The sequence below is a fragment of the Barbus barbus genome, assembly GCF_936440315.1.
Source record: "Barbus barbus genome assembly, chromosome: 9".
NCBI lineage: Eukaryota > Metazoa > Chordata > Actinopteri > Cypriniformes > Cyprinidae > Barbus > Barbus barbus.
Window position 1 is genome coordinate 30548853 of NC_136737.1, and position 17047 is coordinate 30565899.

Below are 17047 nucleotides of genomic sequence, written 5' to 3' on the forward strand. Positions count from 1 at the left end.
GCCCCGCCCTGCACAGTTGCGTGTTTTGCATACATTATCTTGTTCAGTCATTCATCACATAATAAAAAAAATTATCGCAAGCAAGTTTCCATCCATTATTGTAATCATAATATATGTAACAAATCATTTCCATTCACCATAATACTATTCATAAAATTAGCGTTCGTTTGACACCAAACACCACGTAACTTTGCATAGCCAAAAATACATGTGAATACGAAGGATATTACTTGGTTAAATACATTGATTAAACCATCCCGAATTCTAAACGACACAAATAGCAGGTGAACTGAACATCTAGTGATCAGGTAAACTTATACATTCTGGAAACAGATTTACCATAGATTTAAAATAATGCCACAGCTTATAAATGTCACAAACAAAAACATCCTTTAATATATGTATAAACTATATTGTCTATAGTGTTTTTTTTCGAGTATATTGTTTAAGTAGCAGAAACGAGTATAACTTTGTTCCCTTTTAAACTCGTTTCTAATTCAAAGGTGTGGTTCTCTCTTTCTCTTTGTTAGCCACAGCCGCACAGAAAAGGCGCGTTTCCCTGGAATGTGCTGCTATGCAAGGTCGTAAAAGTCTTTGGTTCGAAAAGTCTGGAAATTGTCTTTAGTTCGAGTCGATCGTAAACACGTCATCCTTTGCGATATCGTCCTTGAATTTACTGCGACTTAATGGTGAGCAGTTAGGGAGGGTTTTTCTGTGGAGTTCCTCCAAATGACAAGGGCTCTCAAAAACCTAAAATATATGTTTTTCTGGTCTCAGGAGATTTAAGGGAGGGCCGTCCAGGAGGCGTCAAGCGGTCTGGAAATTGTGTGTGTGTGTATGTAAGAATTGTTCCTACATATCCCCCTTCGCTCGGTGAGGTTCCCGTTGTGAACGTTAGCGGGCGCTGGAACAAGAAGAAGGGAGAACAGGCACACACAAGGCACAAACAACATCTCCATCACTGACTGAATCCTGGTGCAGGGTAATTTTGGAATGTACAGGTTAGAAACTTGAGAAGAGAACTGGGTTACTGGAAGTGGGGTTATTTTGATTGGTTTAGTTGTCCGGGGTTCGACGAGGCGGTATAGGCATGATCTCAATCAGGTTGGTTGAGTTCTCCGGTTCGGGTTCTTGGTCAGTTTTATCACGTCGGAAAATGCGCGGGATGCCTGACGTGCATTTGTTGCAAGACTCTTGAACGGCGTTCACTCGTTTGTGTAGGAGGAAGGCCAGGGTCAAAGTCACAACATATCCTACAATAGTAGAGATGCAAAGCGCTGTGTCAGCGGCAGACCAAGACCGAATAATTGGCGCGCCAGCGGGTGGAAGGCGAGCGATAGCTTCTAAAGCTGTATCAACGGGGGTTAAATCAATCAGCTGTGTTCCTTCCTCCCTGATCCTTTCTTCTAATTCTGGATCAAGGGTGAAGGAGTGCTGCTTGAAGAAAGGTGAGATTTCGATTTCAGCCTGATACTCGTCGTCGGTAAGGTGGTACAACGCCAAATCGTCAATATGGAGGATCGAGCCCTTAGGGACCGTGATCCATAGAGTTTGGTTAGGTAGGGTAATGCGTGTGGCGGTGTCGTGTTGATCGTATGTGAGGGTAGCCGTTCGCGCTGGGGTGTTGACCAGCCATCGGTTTCCGATAATTTCGGCTTGCGTTACCTCAACTTGAGAACGTGGTGTCGCTTCAGCCGGGCAGCTAGTGTCGGGCCTTAGGGATTCTAGGCCGCAGATGCCCTCAGTATTATCGCGGATAAAAGGCTTACTCGGGCAAAGAAAGTGAATGTCCTTCGTGAGCGTACACATCTTTAGGTTTGGGGCCAGATACAACTGTTCGTTGTTATCGTGATACGCAACGACTTCAGGAGTGTGGATTTTGACATAGGTGTTCCCTTGCCAAAATCCCACATCCACCACATCTTTGAGCCGGTAAATGTTGTTAGCGTTGATAATGGTTAAACTGAGGAGAATGGCCCGGTCACCTAGATCGGTTGACCACGGTTCTCACAACGAGTAACAACGACTTATTAAAGGGAGTCAATCTCAATTTCGGGACCTGGATTTAAGGAATTTGTAAAGGGAGTTTCCTGATGAGGGGACTAGAGGAGAAGGGAAATTGGATTGAGAAAAGGAAAACGGGAAAACATAAAAGAGACACGACAAACAAAAGAGATACACAAAGAGACACAAGGACACCGAATGAGGTGAGGCCGCAAACGAGTGTCACATGTGTGGAGTAACTCCTCTCTACTAGAGGTTGGCCCTAGTAGTGCAGCTGAGGAGAGAGTGTATGTGTTGTGTTTAAGCGAGGTCGCTATATGTTTCCTAAACAACAGAAGTTATGTTAGTATAGTGTAGAGCGTATGGGTGTCGGTCTGTGTCAGTGGGTTTGATGTTCCCCCTTTGCCAGTCGGCTGGAGCTCTGGTGCCTCTTTATCTGGTTTCGATGGACCCATCGAAGTATTGGCTCGCTGCGCCCTTGGCTGATTTTGATTCGGTAGGCGACAGGTGAGAGCTTGTCTACTATCTCATGGGGTCCTGTCCAGCGAGGTAAGAACTTTTTTGCCAGGCGATGGGAAGTGTTCTGCTTTGGTTGGGCAAAGCGGTAGTACCACACTTTGTCTCCAACGCTGAGCTCATGGTGAGAGGACTTTTGGTCGTAGTAGGCTTTACGACCTTCTGCGCTTCGCTGCAGTTGCTGTTGCGCGAAGGCGAAAGTCGCTCTCAGGTGCTGATGCAACTCTTCCAGGTACTGGTGTAGGCGGTGACAAGGTTCAGGTCACCGGGTTGGTACAGCAGGTGCAGCGGTAGCATCATGTTTCTCTCTGTCATCAACGTGAACGGGGGTACTCCGGTGGACCGGTGAGGGGTGGCTCGAGCGGCCATCAATACCAGTGGAAGTTTGATATCCCAATCCTTTTGATTAGCGGACACATACTTCTTTAACATGCTGACCACTGTTCGGTTACCACGTTCGACTTGCCCTGAGGACATTGGTTGGAAACTTATGTGGAGCTTGGCCTGTATGCGCAGGAGTTTCCACACTTCCTGCATGATTGCAGCGGTGAAGTGGGTTCCACGGTCAGAGTTGACCCTTAAAGGCAGTCCAAATCTTGAGAAGATGAAGTCGTGGCCTAATGGTTAGAGAGTTGGACTTGTGATCCAAAGGTTGCGGGTTCGAGTCTCCGGCCGGCAGGAACTGTAGGTGGGGGGAGTGAATGTCCAGCGCTCTCTCCACCCTCAATACCACAACTGAGGTGCCCTTGAGCAAGGCACCGAACCCCCAACTGCTCCCCGGGCGCTGCAGCATAAAATGGCTGCCCACTGCTCCGGGTGTATGTTCACGGTGTGTGTGTGTTCACTGCTGTGTGTGTGCACGCGTGATGGGTTAAATGCAGAGCACGAATTCCGAGTATGGGTCACCATACTTGGCTGAATGTCACTTCACTTCACTTCACTTCATTAACAGGCAGGCTGTTGTTTCTGCTGTATCGTTGGGAGCTGGGAGACATTCTATCCACTTTGTGAATTCGCAGACCACGGTGAGGAAGTATTTGTTACCCCATGTTGACCGTGGCAGGGGTCCTACCCAGTCTATTTGGAGGTCCGACCATGGGAAAGTCATTCCCTTTCTTTGCAGTGGGGCTCGGTGGTTTGGGTTTGCCGGTTGGAACTGGCAACACACCAGGCATCCTTTTACGTATTCCGCTACATCCTGCTGCATGCCAGGCCAGTATACTACTTGCTTGAGGGTTTCGTATGTGGCCTTGGCACCGTGGTGTCCAGTGCATGGTGCATCGTGTGCGTGTGTCAGCAAAATCCCCCTTTGGCCGTGAGGCACTACGAGCTTTGGCGCAGTGAGAGGCTCAGGGACATATGTGAGAACACCGTCTCTCAGATGCAGCATGTGCTTGATTGAGTGGAGCGTGCGGAGCTCAGAGGACGCAGTTAGGTCGGAAGTGGAAATAGGATGAGATAATGGGTCGGCTATGTGAGCCGCAATAGTTCTCAGAGTGGGAGCCGCTGTTTGGAGGGTGAGCAGATCGTCAGTAGCGAACTGAGGTGATAGGGTAACGAGGGAGGGGGTGGGGGTATGAACGCCAGTGGCGTGCTGGCGGCGGGTTATGGCTGCCACCGTTGGGTTGGGTGGGAGGGATTGTAAGTTGCCCTTGTGGTTGTAGGAGGATCCATCGACATATGCTGTGGGCATTCCTTCACACACATTCTCCTCGAAGTACCTGTGATTCGTCATTTGAGGTTGTGGTGGTTCTTTGGGTTCCGCTGGTGTGTGCAGCGTGTCCGTTGAACAGTTTTGGCAGGCTGCTAGCCCGTTGCCCAATGATGATTTGTAGTTTTGGGCGTATCGTGCCTCAACGTCCCGTCCTTGGAGTGTCATTAGCCAGGTAGCTATGCGTGCGTTGGTCACCACGCCATCTCTGATGCGTTGACTGTTGAGGAAGGTGACAGGTTGGTGACAAGTCTCGATGATGACTTTCTGTGCACCGATGTAATTCGAGAAACGCTGGATAGCCCACACAGTGCAAAGTAAAGCTTTTTCGCAGTCTGAGTACTTGCATTCTGGGGAAAGCAGCGTTTTGCTGGCATAAGCGACCACTCGCTTGTCTTTGTCATGGAGCTGGTATAGGCCTGCGCTGAGGCAATGATTGGAGAATCCAGCATCCAAGTAAAATTCTTTTCCGGGATCTGGGTAAGCTAGACACGGGGCAGAGCACAGGCGCTGTTTGACACCGTGTGAAGGTGTACTGTCGATTGCCAAAGGTGAATGCTAGCTTGTGTTGGTCATCGGGGTGGACAGGGATCATCCAGAACCCGGAGGCGACGTCCAGTGTTGACAGGATCGTCGAGCCTTTGATTTTTGGAATTTCTTGATCCAATTGGGTCATAGGCCATCGTGACAGTGGTACTTGTTGATTCAACTTGCGATAGTCGATGGTGGGCCGCCATTTGCCGTTAGGTTTTAGGACTGGCCATATCGGGGCAGAGTATGTGCTGTTGCAGGGCCGGATGACCCCCTTTTCCAGCATGGAGTCAACAATTTCTTGCACTGGCTCATATGACGCTATTGGAATCTTGTATTGTCGCACAAATGTGGGTGGCGCATTCGGGTTTGTCGGGATGCGCACCGTGTGGATGTTGGTCAGTCCACAATCCAGAGAATCCTTTGCGAAAGAGTCTCTGTATTTGTGCAGAATGTCTTTGAGTCCTTGGCGATCCACTTCGTTGTGAAGGGCATCCGCCTCACTCAGGATCTGCTGAATTTGTGCGTTGAACCCGGTGTAGGGTTCTTCTGCAGTTAAGTCATGTGAGGGGCGTTGGACACCGGTGTTCACCTGTGGAGGTGATTCCGTCGCAGGCTGTGTTGAGACAGCATAGACAGCGAGATGAGTGTCATCTGTTAGTTCTGATCGACAGACGCTTTCTCTGGACACCGGCAGAATGGAAGTGATGGCAATGATTCCATGAGGTTTTGTGAACATTACGGTGTCGTCGTATTCGTGTTCGTCTGGCATTAGATGTGCTGGTATAGGGCCTATGACAGGTACCATCAGTTCAAAGTCATGGAATGTCTGGCTGATGAGCCATCCCAGGTGATTGGCTTTGGGAACGTGGATGTCTTGGGCCGTACAGTTGTTGAATAACACATACACAGCACGAGATGACACTTCGATGAGAGGTGTGGCTTCCAGGGTCAGTCCCAGTTTCAGGCAGGTCCTGGAAGGTTGGAAGAAGCTTAGCTTTCTGTGGAGAGTTTGGCCAGGTCGCATGTTGAGGTGGACGCTGACACTCTTGCTGTAGGCAGGTATGATGGCTTCTTGCTCCGTGATCATAGCGCATGCATCGGGCATGGTTTGACCAGATTGGAGGTTCTTGAGGTTGACTGCAGTTGTCAGTTGGTGTGACAGAGGAGCCCATATGATGTCGTTCACAGTGTCAATGTAAGCATTGAATTTACTGCGACTTAATGGTGAGCAGTTAGGGAGGGTTTTTCTGTGGAGTTCCTCCAAATGACAAGGGCTCTCAAAAACCCAAAATATATGTTTTTCTGGTCTCAGGAGATTTAAGGGAGGGCCGTCCAGGAGGCGTCAAGCAGTCTGGAAATTGTGTGTGTATGTGTGTATGTAAGAATTGTTCCTACAGGTTTTATATCAGCAGCATCAGATGGCAGAGACACGTTTCCATGGTTTGCAAGCACATGTGGTTGAGAATTTTGTAAGTGTTCACAATGCACTGGAAACACAGATTGTTAATCTGTTATGCTCGATCAATAGCAGTTTACAACCTCGATAGAGGTTGCTCTGTAACCAGTCTCTATATTTCTATGATCCTGTGGACATTTTGTAGAATCTAATGTCTTTTGTATTTCTTATGGTGTTTGCTATCATTTTCTAACTTTGAACGTCTCTGTAACCGGTCTCTATATTTCACTTTGAACGTCTCTGTAACCGGTCTCTATATTTCTATGATCCTGTAGTCATCTTGTTTGTAGGCAAATTGTATAAGACGGCCATTTTGATTTGTAGTTCTTATGTAACCATTTTGATTTGTAGTTCTGTATGCTTCCGCCATCTTGTTTGTAGGCAAATTGTATAAAGCGGCCATTTGGATTTGTAGTTCTACTGTATGTTGTAACCATTTTGATTTGTAGTTCTTTATGCGTCCGCCATATTGTTTGTAGGCAAATAGTATACGGTGGCCATTTTGATTTGTAGTTCTATTGTGTTGTAACCATTTCGATCTGTAGGTCTGTATGTGTCCGCCATCTTGTTTGTAGGCAAATTGTATAAGGCGGCCATTTTGATTTGTAGTTCTACTGTATGTTGTAACCATTTTGATTTGTAGTTCTGTATGCGTTCGCCATCTTGTTTGTAGGCAAATTGTATAAGGCGGCCATTTTTATTTGTAGTTTTTAGATTAGATTAGATTCAACTTTATTGTCATTTATGCAGAGTACAAGTACAGAGCTAATGAAATGCAGTTAGCATCTAACCAGAAGTGCAAGAATATAGTGTTTTATATACATATAAGTGCAGAGTAAGTGAAGATATGATTTACAGAATATACAGTGGAATTGCTATATACAGTATTGAGCAGAGTATATACAGAATATAAATAGGAATGCAATGTAGGGATTGTATGTACATTATGAACAGAGCAATGTAGATTATATAGATTACAGATTATATATACACATTATGAACAGCAGAAACGTGAGAACAGTGGTAATAAATAAATACAGCTGGATGAGTGTGCAAAGTATTGATAGAACAATGTATTCTATGCAAAATAGCAGTAGTGCAATATTTTATAGAAATAGTTTACTGTGCTTGTACAGTAACAACTTTAGACAGTTTATAGTGTAATAACTTTAACAATGTGCAGTCTGTGCAAAATATGAGTAGTGCAAATGCATGTGTGTAAAGTACTGTGACCAGTGCAGTAATAAGCAGGTGCAGGTTAGATTGGTGGTGTGGCGTTCAGAAGTGTTACAGCCTCGGGGAAGAAGCTCTTCCTGAGCCTACTAGTGCGAGAGCGTAGGCACCTGTAACGCCTGCCGGATGGAAGGAGGGTGAAAAGTCCATGGTTAGGGTGAGAGGCATCCTTGATGATGTTTCTTGCCCTGCCCAGACAGCGCTTATGATAAATGTTCTCAATGGAAGTTAACTGGGTGCCACAAGGATTCCACAAGGATCCTGGGATTCAGGTGAACTTTCTTAAGGCTCCTTAAGAAGTAAAAGCGCTGCTGTGCCTTTTTGACCAGAGTGGAGGTGTTGTGGGACCAGGTGAGGTCATCAGAGATGTGGATGCCAAGGAACTTGAAACTCGACACACGCTCCACTTCAGCTCCGTTGATGTAGATGGGTGTGTGTGCATGACTCCTAGTCCGCCTGAAGTCCACAATGATCTCCTTTGTCTTCTGGGTGTTTAGTTGTAGATTATTGGTGGCACACCACACAGCCAGGTGCTGCACCTCATCCCTGTAGGCTGACTCATCGTCATCCTTGATCAGACCTACCACCGTGGTGTCATCTGCAAATTTGATGATGGTGTTGGAGCCATAAACAGGAACACAGTCATGGGTGAAGAGGGAGTACAAGAGAGGGCTCAGTGCGCAGCCCTGTGGCACGCCGGTGTTCAGGGTGATGATGGAGGAGGAGAGGTTATCTAACTTGACGGACTGAGGTCTGTTAGTCAGAAAATCTAGAATCCAATTGCAGATGGGTGTGCTGATTCCAAGCTGGCTGAGCTTGGAGATCAGCTTGGAGGGGACTACTGTATTAAATGCAGAACTGAAGTCCATGAACAGCATTCTCACATGTGTGTTTTGACTGTCCAGGTGGGTGAGGGCAGAGTGAAGTGCTGTTGAGATGGCGTCCTCTGTTGACCTATTGTGGCGATAGGCAAATTGGAATGGGTCCAGTGTAGCAGGGAGACAGGATTTTAGGTGGGATGCAACCAGTTTCTCAAAACACTTGGCAATGATGGGGGTGAGTGCAACAGGACGGAAGTCATTAGGGACCGAGGCAGTGGAGTGTTTCGGTACTGGTACGATGGTGGAGGTTTTGAAGATAGTGGGGACAGTTGTTTGGGCCAGGGACAGATTGAAAATGTCCGTGAAGACCCCAGCTAGCTGCTCCGCACAGGCTTTAAGCACACGACCAGGTATTCCGTCAGGGCCAGCTGCCTTCCGTGCATTCACCTTACGCAGAGTGGAGTAAAGATCTGATTTGGAGAGAGTGAGAGGCAGTTCACTGGGTTGATGCTCAGCTTTGAGTGAGATCTCCTTATTATTTTGATCAAAACGAGCATAAAAGTGATTGAGCTCGCCTGGGAGGGAGGCAGAGCTGGAGGGGGGCACAGAGTTAGGTGGTTTGTAATCTGTGATAGATTGTATGCCTTGCCACATACGCCGGGGGTCTGAAGAATTGAAGTGTTCTTCAATCTTCTGTTTGTGTGTGAGTTTGGCCTGGCGGATACCCTTCCTCAGGTTGGCTCTGGCTGAGCTATAAGCCTCCTGGTCTCCAGACCTGAAGGCTGCATCTCTTGCTTTGAGCAGGAGGCGAACCACTCTGTTCATCCAGGGCTTCTGATTGGGGAAGATTTTTATTTTTTTGTGTGTAGTCACTCTTCTCACACATCTGTTGATGTGCTCCATGACAGAGTTGGTGTAAGTGTCAATGTTAATCTGAGAGTTTGTGGTGGTCTGGGCAGCAAACTCACTCCAGTCTGTGTGCTGGAATTGATGTTGAAGAGTGGAGTCAGCACCTTCCAGCCAGATTTTAACAGTCCTTGTTGTAGGTTTCACACATTTGATGACCGGGGTATACTTGGGGAGCAGGAACAAAGAGAGGTGATCAGACTGACCCAGGTGGGGGAGGGGTGTGACTTTGTAGGCATCACTCACATTAGTATAAACGTGGTCCAATGTTTTATGTCCCCTTGTAGTGCAGGAGACATTTTGATTAAATTTAGGGAGAACAGATCTAAGAGTACAGTGATTGAAGTCCCCAGCAACAATAAAGGCTCCATCCGGGTGCAGGGTTTGTAATTTGCTAATAGCAGCACAGAGTTCTTTCATAGCCGCGTTAGCATTAGCGTCCGGAGGTACATAAACTGCAGCAGCAACAATGCAAGTGAACTCACGTGGTAGATAGAATGGCCTGCACTTGATAATCAGGAACTCCAGATCAGCAGAGCAGTAGGTATCAACAATGACAGAGTCTTTACACCATGATTTATTTACATAAATGCATACTCCACCACCCTTGTTTTTACCAGAGGTTGCTGCTACTCTGTCAGCCCTGAAGAGAGAGCGTCCATCCATATGCACCACGCTGTTTGGGACATCGTTGCAGAGCCATGTTTCAGTGAAGAACATAACATTACAGTCCATAAGCCGTTTCTGTGTGAGGGTCCAGATCTTTAGTTCGTCCATCTTGTTCATCAGAGACCGTACATTGGCAAGGAAGATGCTGGGCAGAGCTGGTCGATGTGGGTTTAGCCTTAGCTTAGCACGCAGCCCTCCACGCTTTCCCCGTCTTTGTTTACGGTCTCGACGCCGACGCCGAGCACTTCCGGTCGGTACGAGTGATCCGCTTGTCCGCGGTGATCTCAGTAGCTCCGGCGGGAGTTCGCTGAAGTCGAAAGGATGATCTAAAACTATGTTGGAACACTGTTTGTTGATGTCCAAAAGTGACTGTTTACTATAGCTGTAGCATAACTGGATCGCGCGAACACGAATGAAATAACCAGGTAAATTAACACTATTTTCCAAAATCTGGTAAGACGCTGAGCCTCGCGATGTGTTCGCGCCGCCATCTTTGTCCAAATCCAGTTCTACTGTATGTTGTAACCATTTTGATCTGTAGTTCTGTGTGCGTCCGCCATCTTGTTTGTAGGCCAATTGTATAATGCGGCCATTTTGATTTGTAGTTCTATTGTTTTTTGTAACATTTTGATTTGTAGTTTTTATTTATAACCATTTGTTTTGTAGTTCTGTATGTGACCGCCATCTTGTTTGTAGTCATATGCATTCTCCATAGGGATAGTATATCTTTTTAATATTATCGTGGTTGTCTGCTTATATATACAATGGATGTTGAAAATGTACATAGCTGTCATTCAGACCAATCTCTTTCAGACCTGTTACAGAATGCCATCGAAACGCACACAGAGACACCCCGTAACTTGTGCGACATATTACAACGACTGATAGATTACTACCCAACCTTTCTGCAGAATTGCCAGTTAATTATGATCAGGCACCAAATAGTTACGATTTGCAACAATTAGAAATGGAAATAGAGAAAAGTCTAAATGTTGATTTGTGCATTCTTTTGCAGTCTGCGATAAATAGACATCCCCAGCAGTTACTGCAAAACAGCGTAAAGAGCGGCGGTGCATTAACCAATTCCGACAGTACCCCAGATCCATACGGTAATGCTATGCGTTCATTGTTCGACCTTCCGGGTGATAACGACGCAGAGCGTCCGTCAACTTCCCATGCCGAACCCCCTTCTGATCCCGCACGTCCATCGACTAGCGCTAGGGCTAATAACCATGAACCACGGCCTTCAGACACGGCAGAACCAAGTCAATTAGACATCAACCATCTGATACGACATGGTGGAACCATAAATGGATACCGCGTAATACCTAGGCCTCGATTTAACAGTGTGGAATTGCGAAGGGATATGAATATGTGCAAAATAAGGTCTACTGATTTAGCAACGTATCACATTTTGCTACACAAAAAAATTTAGGAAATAGTGTCGTTTGCCAGACGTATTGGCGGTGACTCCGGCGTTATTAATTTAATACTGAGTGGTGAAAGCCTTAAGTCACCCGTTAACGCCATTTTAACACCCGGTAATAATTACGACGTTAACCTTTTCACCGAACAAATAGAAAAAATTTTGCAGAGCGACGATCAGTTATTGGCCGACGACTCTGTCAAGATCGAAGTCGACGTGGTTATGAACAGACGAGGTGGAGGGGGTCGGTGCCGTAAACTCACAGACATACCATTACAGCAGGTGATTAAAAGAAAAAAGACGAGTTTATTTACACCCATAAATCCCGCTATTAATAATTTATGTCTTTCTATCTGTCTCGCACGTTTTCTCAATCCGCAATTACCCGAGAGTGAATTAGAGAGTAGGGCGACAGTCATCCACAACAACGCAGGTTTTTCAAACCAAGACAAGATTGGTCTTCAAGATATAGCGAGGTTTGAAAACCTACTAGACATCAAAATCGTCTAAAAGTCAGAAGACGGTTTGACGACAAGGTCGAAATTCTGCAAAAACGCGTACGGCTTGAGAATAGAGACCTTCTGGGAGTGTGAATGGGCCAAAATGAAAAAGGCCGACCCCTCAGTGATAGCGTTTATGAGTACTTATTCGACTCCAGAGAGACTGAAACCCAGAAATGCACTTTTTGGTGGAAGAACTAATGCTTACAAACTCTATCACAAAACGACCGACGGGGAGAAAATAAGCTATGTTGATTTTACCAGCTTATACCCCTTCTGTCAGGCTAGGAAAAGCTATCCGGTAGGACACCCCCAAATCATTCATAACAATTTTGAACCGATTGAAAATTATTACGGACTTATCAAGGCCATCATGTACCCCCCTCGCAAATTACATCACCCTATATTACCTTACAGATGCGGAGGAAAACTCACGTTTCCCTTATGTCGCACCTGTGCACACACCGAAAACCAGACGACTAGCTGCAGCCACACGGACGAAGAGAGGGCTCTCTCAGGGTGTTGGGTCAGTATCGAACTTTTAAAAGCGGTTGAGAAGAGCTATGTCGTGGCCAAAGTCGATGAAGTTTGGCATTTCCCGCAACGAACGGATAAGCTGTTTTGCGATTACGTAAAACAGTTTTTACGTTAGAAGCAGCAAGCGTCCGGCTATCCGTGAAACGTGATCACGGATAAAGATAAAGCATCTTACATCCAGGAATATATGAAAAAGAGGGGATTCGTCTCGACCCTGAAAAAATCTGTCATAACCCCGCTCAGAGGTCTATAAACAAGCTATTGCTTAATAGTTTATGTGGGAGATTCTATATGAGGGAGGATTTAGCGCAAACCACACTTGTGAAAGACCCTAAAGATTTCACAAGTATCGTTTTTGGTAAAACCGATACACTGAAATTTTTCACTTTCATCTCAGACGATGTCGCTCTTGTCCAATGTCGCCCCCCCAAAGGGGCTGATCGACAGACACACAACATTACTGTGTTTATAGGCGCATTTACGACTGCTCACGCTCGACTAGAATTGTACGATCTGATGGACAAACTCGGTGACCCTGTTTTATACTCTGACACAGACAGCGTAATTTTTGTGTCTAGGGACAACGACTGGATGCCTCCTCTTGGGGATCATTTGGGGGAACTGACGGATGAAATAGGCGACGGCGACTACATCACAGAGTTCTGTTGAAAGGAGCATAATCACATTGTAATCCGTCGTCTTGAGACATGTTGGAGATGTGGTGTGAGAGGGTGACTTACTGTTCTTTATAATGACTGTAGTAGATGGGCGGGTGTGGTAACGCCCCATCGTCGGAGTACCTCTCGGTGGGAAACAGCTTCGTTTTAATTTTGTTGTATCCTTCACGTATGCTGTTCCACTTGAACATTTTGTTTACAATCGAAACAAGTGCGCTTAGCATATGCAGATCACACCGCTTGAACAAAAACCGAAGGGTGAACATTTCGTGATATTCTTTATGCAGATCACCCCCCGAAAAAGCGGCTAAGCTTTGTCTTGTCTTCACAGGCGAATATGTACACGCAGTCCTCCGGGTTCTTTTGAGTGTGATCACCGATCACACGATACCGGATATTTGGAGCTTCCCCGTCCCACTCCCTGACATACAAAGGCTCGACACCACAATCGTTCAGATCTTTCCAGATACGATTAAAAAAGAATTTCCAATCTTTTTCAGGAAATACCAGGCAGGGGTCTTGATCCTGTACAAACTCGTTGGTTTCGTCAGACGTGTAGAGTGTAACCGTTCGATCCGATTTGTGAAATATGTACCCGAATATGCGACCGCTGATCAGGAAAAATTCGTCTTTCACACAATCCGAATTTTCGCAGAGAAACCTAGCCAAGCACAAATTACTGTTGCACGGTTTTCTTGGTGCCAATGCCAGATCTTCCATCATCTTTTCATCCCATTCCATCTCAGGAGTTTTAGGTGAGCATGAAGCAGATATCTCTATGTATTTCACAGCTCTTTTCTGATTTTCCACAGAAATACCATGGTGTATTTATCTAAGTGTGCTTTGCAACCGGACGCGCACACAGCAGATGGGGAGGGGCGCGCCACACAGATGTTCCTATGATGAGGATGTTTTGCTCCATAAAATCTTCAAAAACATTACTTGACAACTCATTTATGTTTTTTCCTCCTACCGGACGACATATCTCATCCCCGGATGACTCGGAGTTTCACGCTCGACCGATTTCCACATCTGAAACTCGTTATGAGATCAAAAGGTCACATATGGAAATTATTAATATTATTATGAGGTCACAAAGGTCAAAGCCATTAATCATTTTGACGTTTGCTGGCGGACACTGACTACTGCAGTCAGTATCCTCTTCAAGGACAGCCAAACTATCCCATCCAGTCACTATTTGGTGGTATGTTTATGTCACCCTTTCTTGTTCTGTCTTACATTCATGCAGCTGCCTTTGAAGAACACAGAGCAGGCCACAGTACGCTTGCTCTGAAAGTCCTGGTGGATAGGCTTAAAAATGAATACATAAAAAAAAAATGGTACAATAATAAATAATAACAATAAATGATATAGGAAATCTCAAGTATGGATGCTTTTCCTATTTCCAGGGTTCACAGAAGCAGAATTAATCATAGTTAGGTAGAATTCTATAGCATATTTGTATTTGCACAAATAGCACGAGAACATATCCGCAATAGCGTTTCCATGACATTCCAAAAGAGGGAAAAAATAGAGAGAGATTAATTACGATGGTCAGAAGAGAGAAATGTGTCAAATTTTCCATCACCCTATCAGCTGTTGTATTAGAAACACCCTATCAGCAGCCTTAATTGTTTTTTCTTCTTGTCATTTACTGCCAAGGTAATATAACACAACATATAGCATTACAAAAGTTGTTTTAAATTCTTTTCAAATAAAAATGTTATAAACTTATTAGAAATGAAATGTTAAAAACTGTGGAAAAGCATCATCACAATCTGTGAAAAGGGTCCACTTAGAAGGCAACCTACACTGTCAGAAAAAAGGGTACGGTTGGGGTCTGTTTGTGAACACTTGGGGTACAAATGGTGAAGTTGTACCCTCAATGGGTCACCTTAGGGTACTCATATGTACCATTTAAGGGTAAAAAAGGTACAAATATGTTTCCAACTGTCAGAGGGTCCATGTTTGGACCATTTAATCCCCAAACAAAGGTACAATCACTTGTGTGACAAAAGGAGTAAGCCATACAAAGTGTATGAAACGGTCACCTAAAATAGCAAGATAATCATTTTCATGAGTTGTTGCTTATTTGGAAGAGAAGCACAAAATAACCACATATATTTAAGAGACACATCTTTACTGACTATTTCCGAACTGTACACAAGCACATGACATTTTATTAATTATGCAGAGCATCAAGATAACTTTTAAACAAAGCAAATGTATTAAAGTATGCCTGTATTTTTAATTAAATTCTAAACTGATGTAAGAGCAGTTGTTTTAATTTAGAGTTACAGAATACATGTACTAATCTTTCTTAGCAAAAGTACAATGTAGACTAAATTATTTCACGTTTATTTAAAGCACGTAAGTCACGCAGAATGTACGTAAATATAATATAATATAATATAATAGCTTTAGAAATGGCAAACCTGGTGTAGAAATAACACTGAAAAAAATATTGATTAAAAACGCATGAATTGGTACACATTTTACAGTATCACGAAGAACAATTTTTAAGCTTTATGTATATTTTAGAGTTTATTTTCAAAATATATTTCAATATATTTAACAGTGCTTCAGATATATGTCAGATCATTCATCACATGTTCATGGCAATATTCATTTTAAACGTCGAGTGTTGGTCTAAAATAATGCCATGACGGACCGACTTGATTTAGCCCAAAAAACTAGCAAAAGACGTCTGGTGCTGGGAGGGGTATGTACCAAGAGCTTCTTAAAACCACAACAATAAAGCTGACTCTGACCCTGAAATGAGGGACGAAACAACTATAATATAATATAATATAACTGTTTGAAATAGTTATGTTTTTAACTTACAGCTGGATGAGCATTGCTTTCTCTGCTTCTCACATTACTAAAGAAAATAATGAGATTCTTGACACTGTTAAAATATTCCACTCGTATCCTGAAGAGGAGCAAGAGATGAGGAAGCTGACAGAGAGACATTAGTTTGATATTTTACAGAGAGCTGCCTTTATATATTCAGTTCAACAACACTCCTGTGAGGAAAATACATTCAGGGGTTATAACTTTAAATAATAAAGAATAAAAATCATTATTAAGAGACTCAAACTCCTCCTTGTCAGATGACAGAGAAAGTCAAACTATTCCAGCAGGATCTGTTTTGTTATATGAGGAAGTAAACTACATGAAGAGAGAAAAACACAGTGAGTATCACGAGTTCACAATTATCTTTGATAGCCAAACTCAATCCAGACTGATTTAAAGTGAAGTACAGCAGCAGGATCAGATATTCTGAAAGTAGATAAAATGACATTAGGAGATAAAACACAGAGTCTGTAAATCGTCTGATTCCAGCTTTACTTTCATTTTAACACAGTGCTCGTCTGAACTTGTTCTGCAGTTTGTGAATAATGTGATTCTGTGTAAATAATATCAGGATGAAATAGTTGTTCATGTGTGCAGGTCATTACTGAGGACTGACTGATGAGACAGAGCTGGATTTGAGAAAATTAACTGCTGAGATGATTCATAACTCACTCTGTGTATCAACATCTGTATCTGCTTTTAGATGAAACCATGGCCTCCAGAATGAATCTCTCTGAAGAACATCACACACAGATAAAGACAGTCAAGAGGTGAGAAAACTGAATATGTTTCACATTTTTAATGTTCAGAAACAATAAATGCATGCTACAATAACACGATTTCAACCGTGCCCCTCAGATCTTTGAGTCAAGTGGATTTTGAATGCAGCTTCCAAAAGACACAAATAGCTGATTAATATATTTTAGTCTCTGATAAACGATCACACCGGTGTGATTAGATGTTCGGTGCTAAATTCAAATCTGTGTTTGCTCAACTTCACTGTCTGGCACGGAGCCAGAGACTGCTGTGTTTTTAGCTCCAGCACTGCGCATTATAACCAATCACACATGATTCTGTTGAGCTCATGAGTACAATGACCAATAAGAGGCATTCAGATGAGTGTTTTATTCAGTGTGAGCGCTCCCTGAATGAATTCTGCTCTCTGACCATTTCTCTCATCAGAAACAACAAAGTGCAGATG

The 17047-nt window shown here is 44.2% G+C and overlaps 2 protein-coding genes across 4 annotated transcripts in view; both read left to right on the forward strand.

The window, feature by feature from the left end:
• LOC306874651 (NLR family CARD domain-containing protein 3-like) overlaps window positions 1-17047 on the forward strand; it is a 311376-nt gene that overhangs the window by 85687 nt on the left and 208642 nt on the right. The gene's annotated exons all lie outside the window — the stretch shown is intronic.
• Window positions 1-17047, forward strand: part of LOC306874658 (NLR family CARD domain-containing protein 3-like) — a gene marked incomplete at its 3' end in the record, with an annotated part of 195623 nt that overhangs the window by 7330 nt on the left and 171246 nt on the right. For 2 of the 3 annotated variants that reach the window (XM_079424853.1, XM_079424852.1), the window contains exon 3: window positions 16444-16616. In XM_079424853.1, coding sequence (XP_079280979.1) covers window positions 16558-16616 — 59 coding nt within the window. In that variant the 5' untranslated portion in view covers window positions 16444-16557. Of the gene's footprint in view, window positions 1-15934; window positions 16185-16443; window positions 16617-17047 lie in introns of those variants that run through there. The other variant, XM_079424851.1, reaches the window with a different exon arrangement.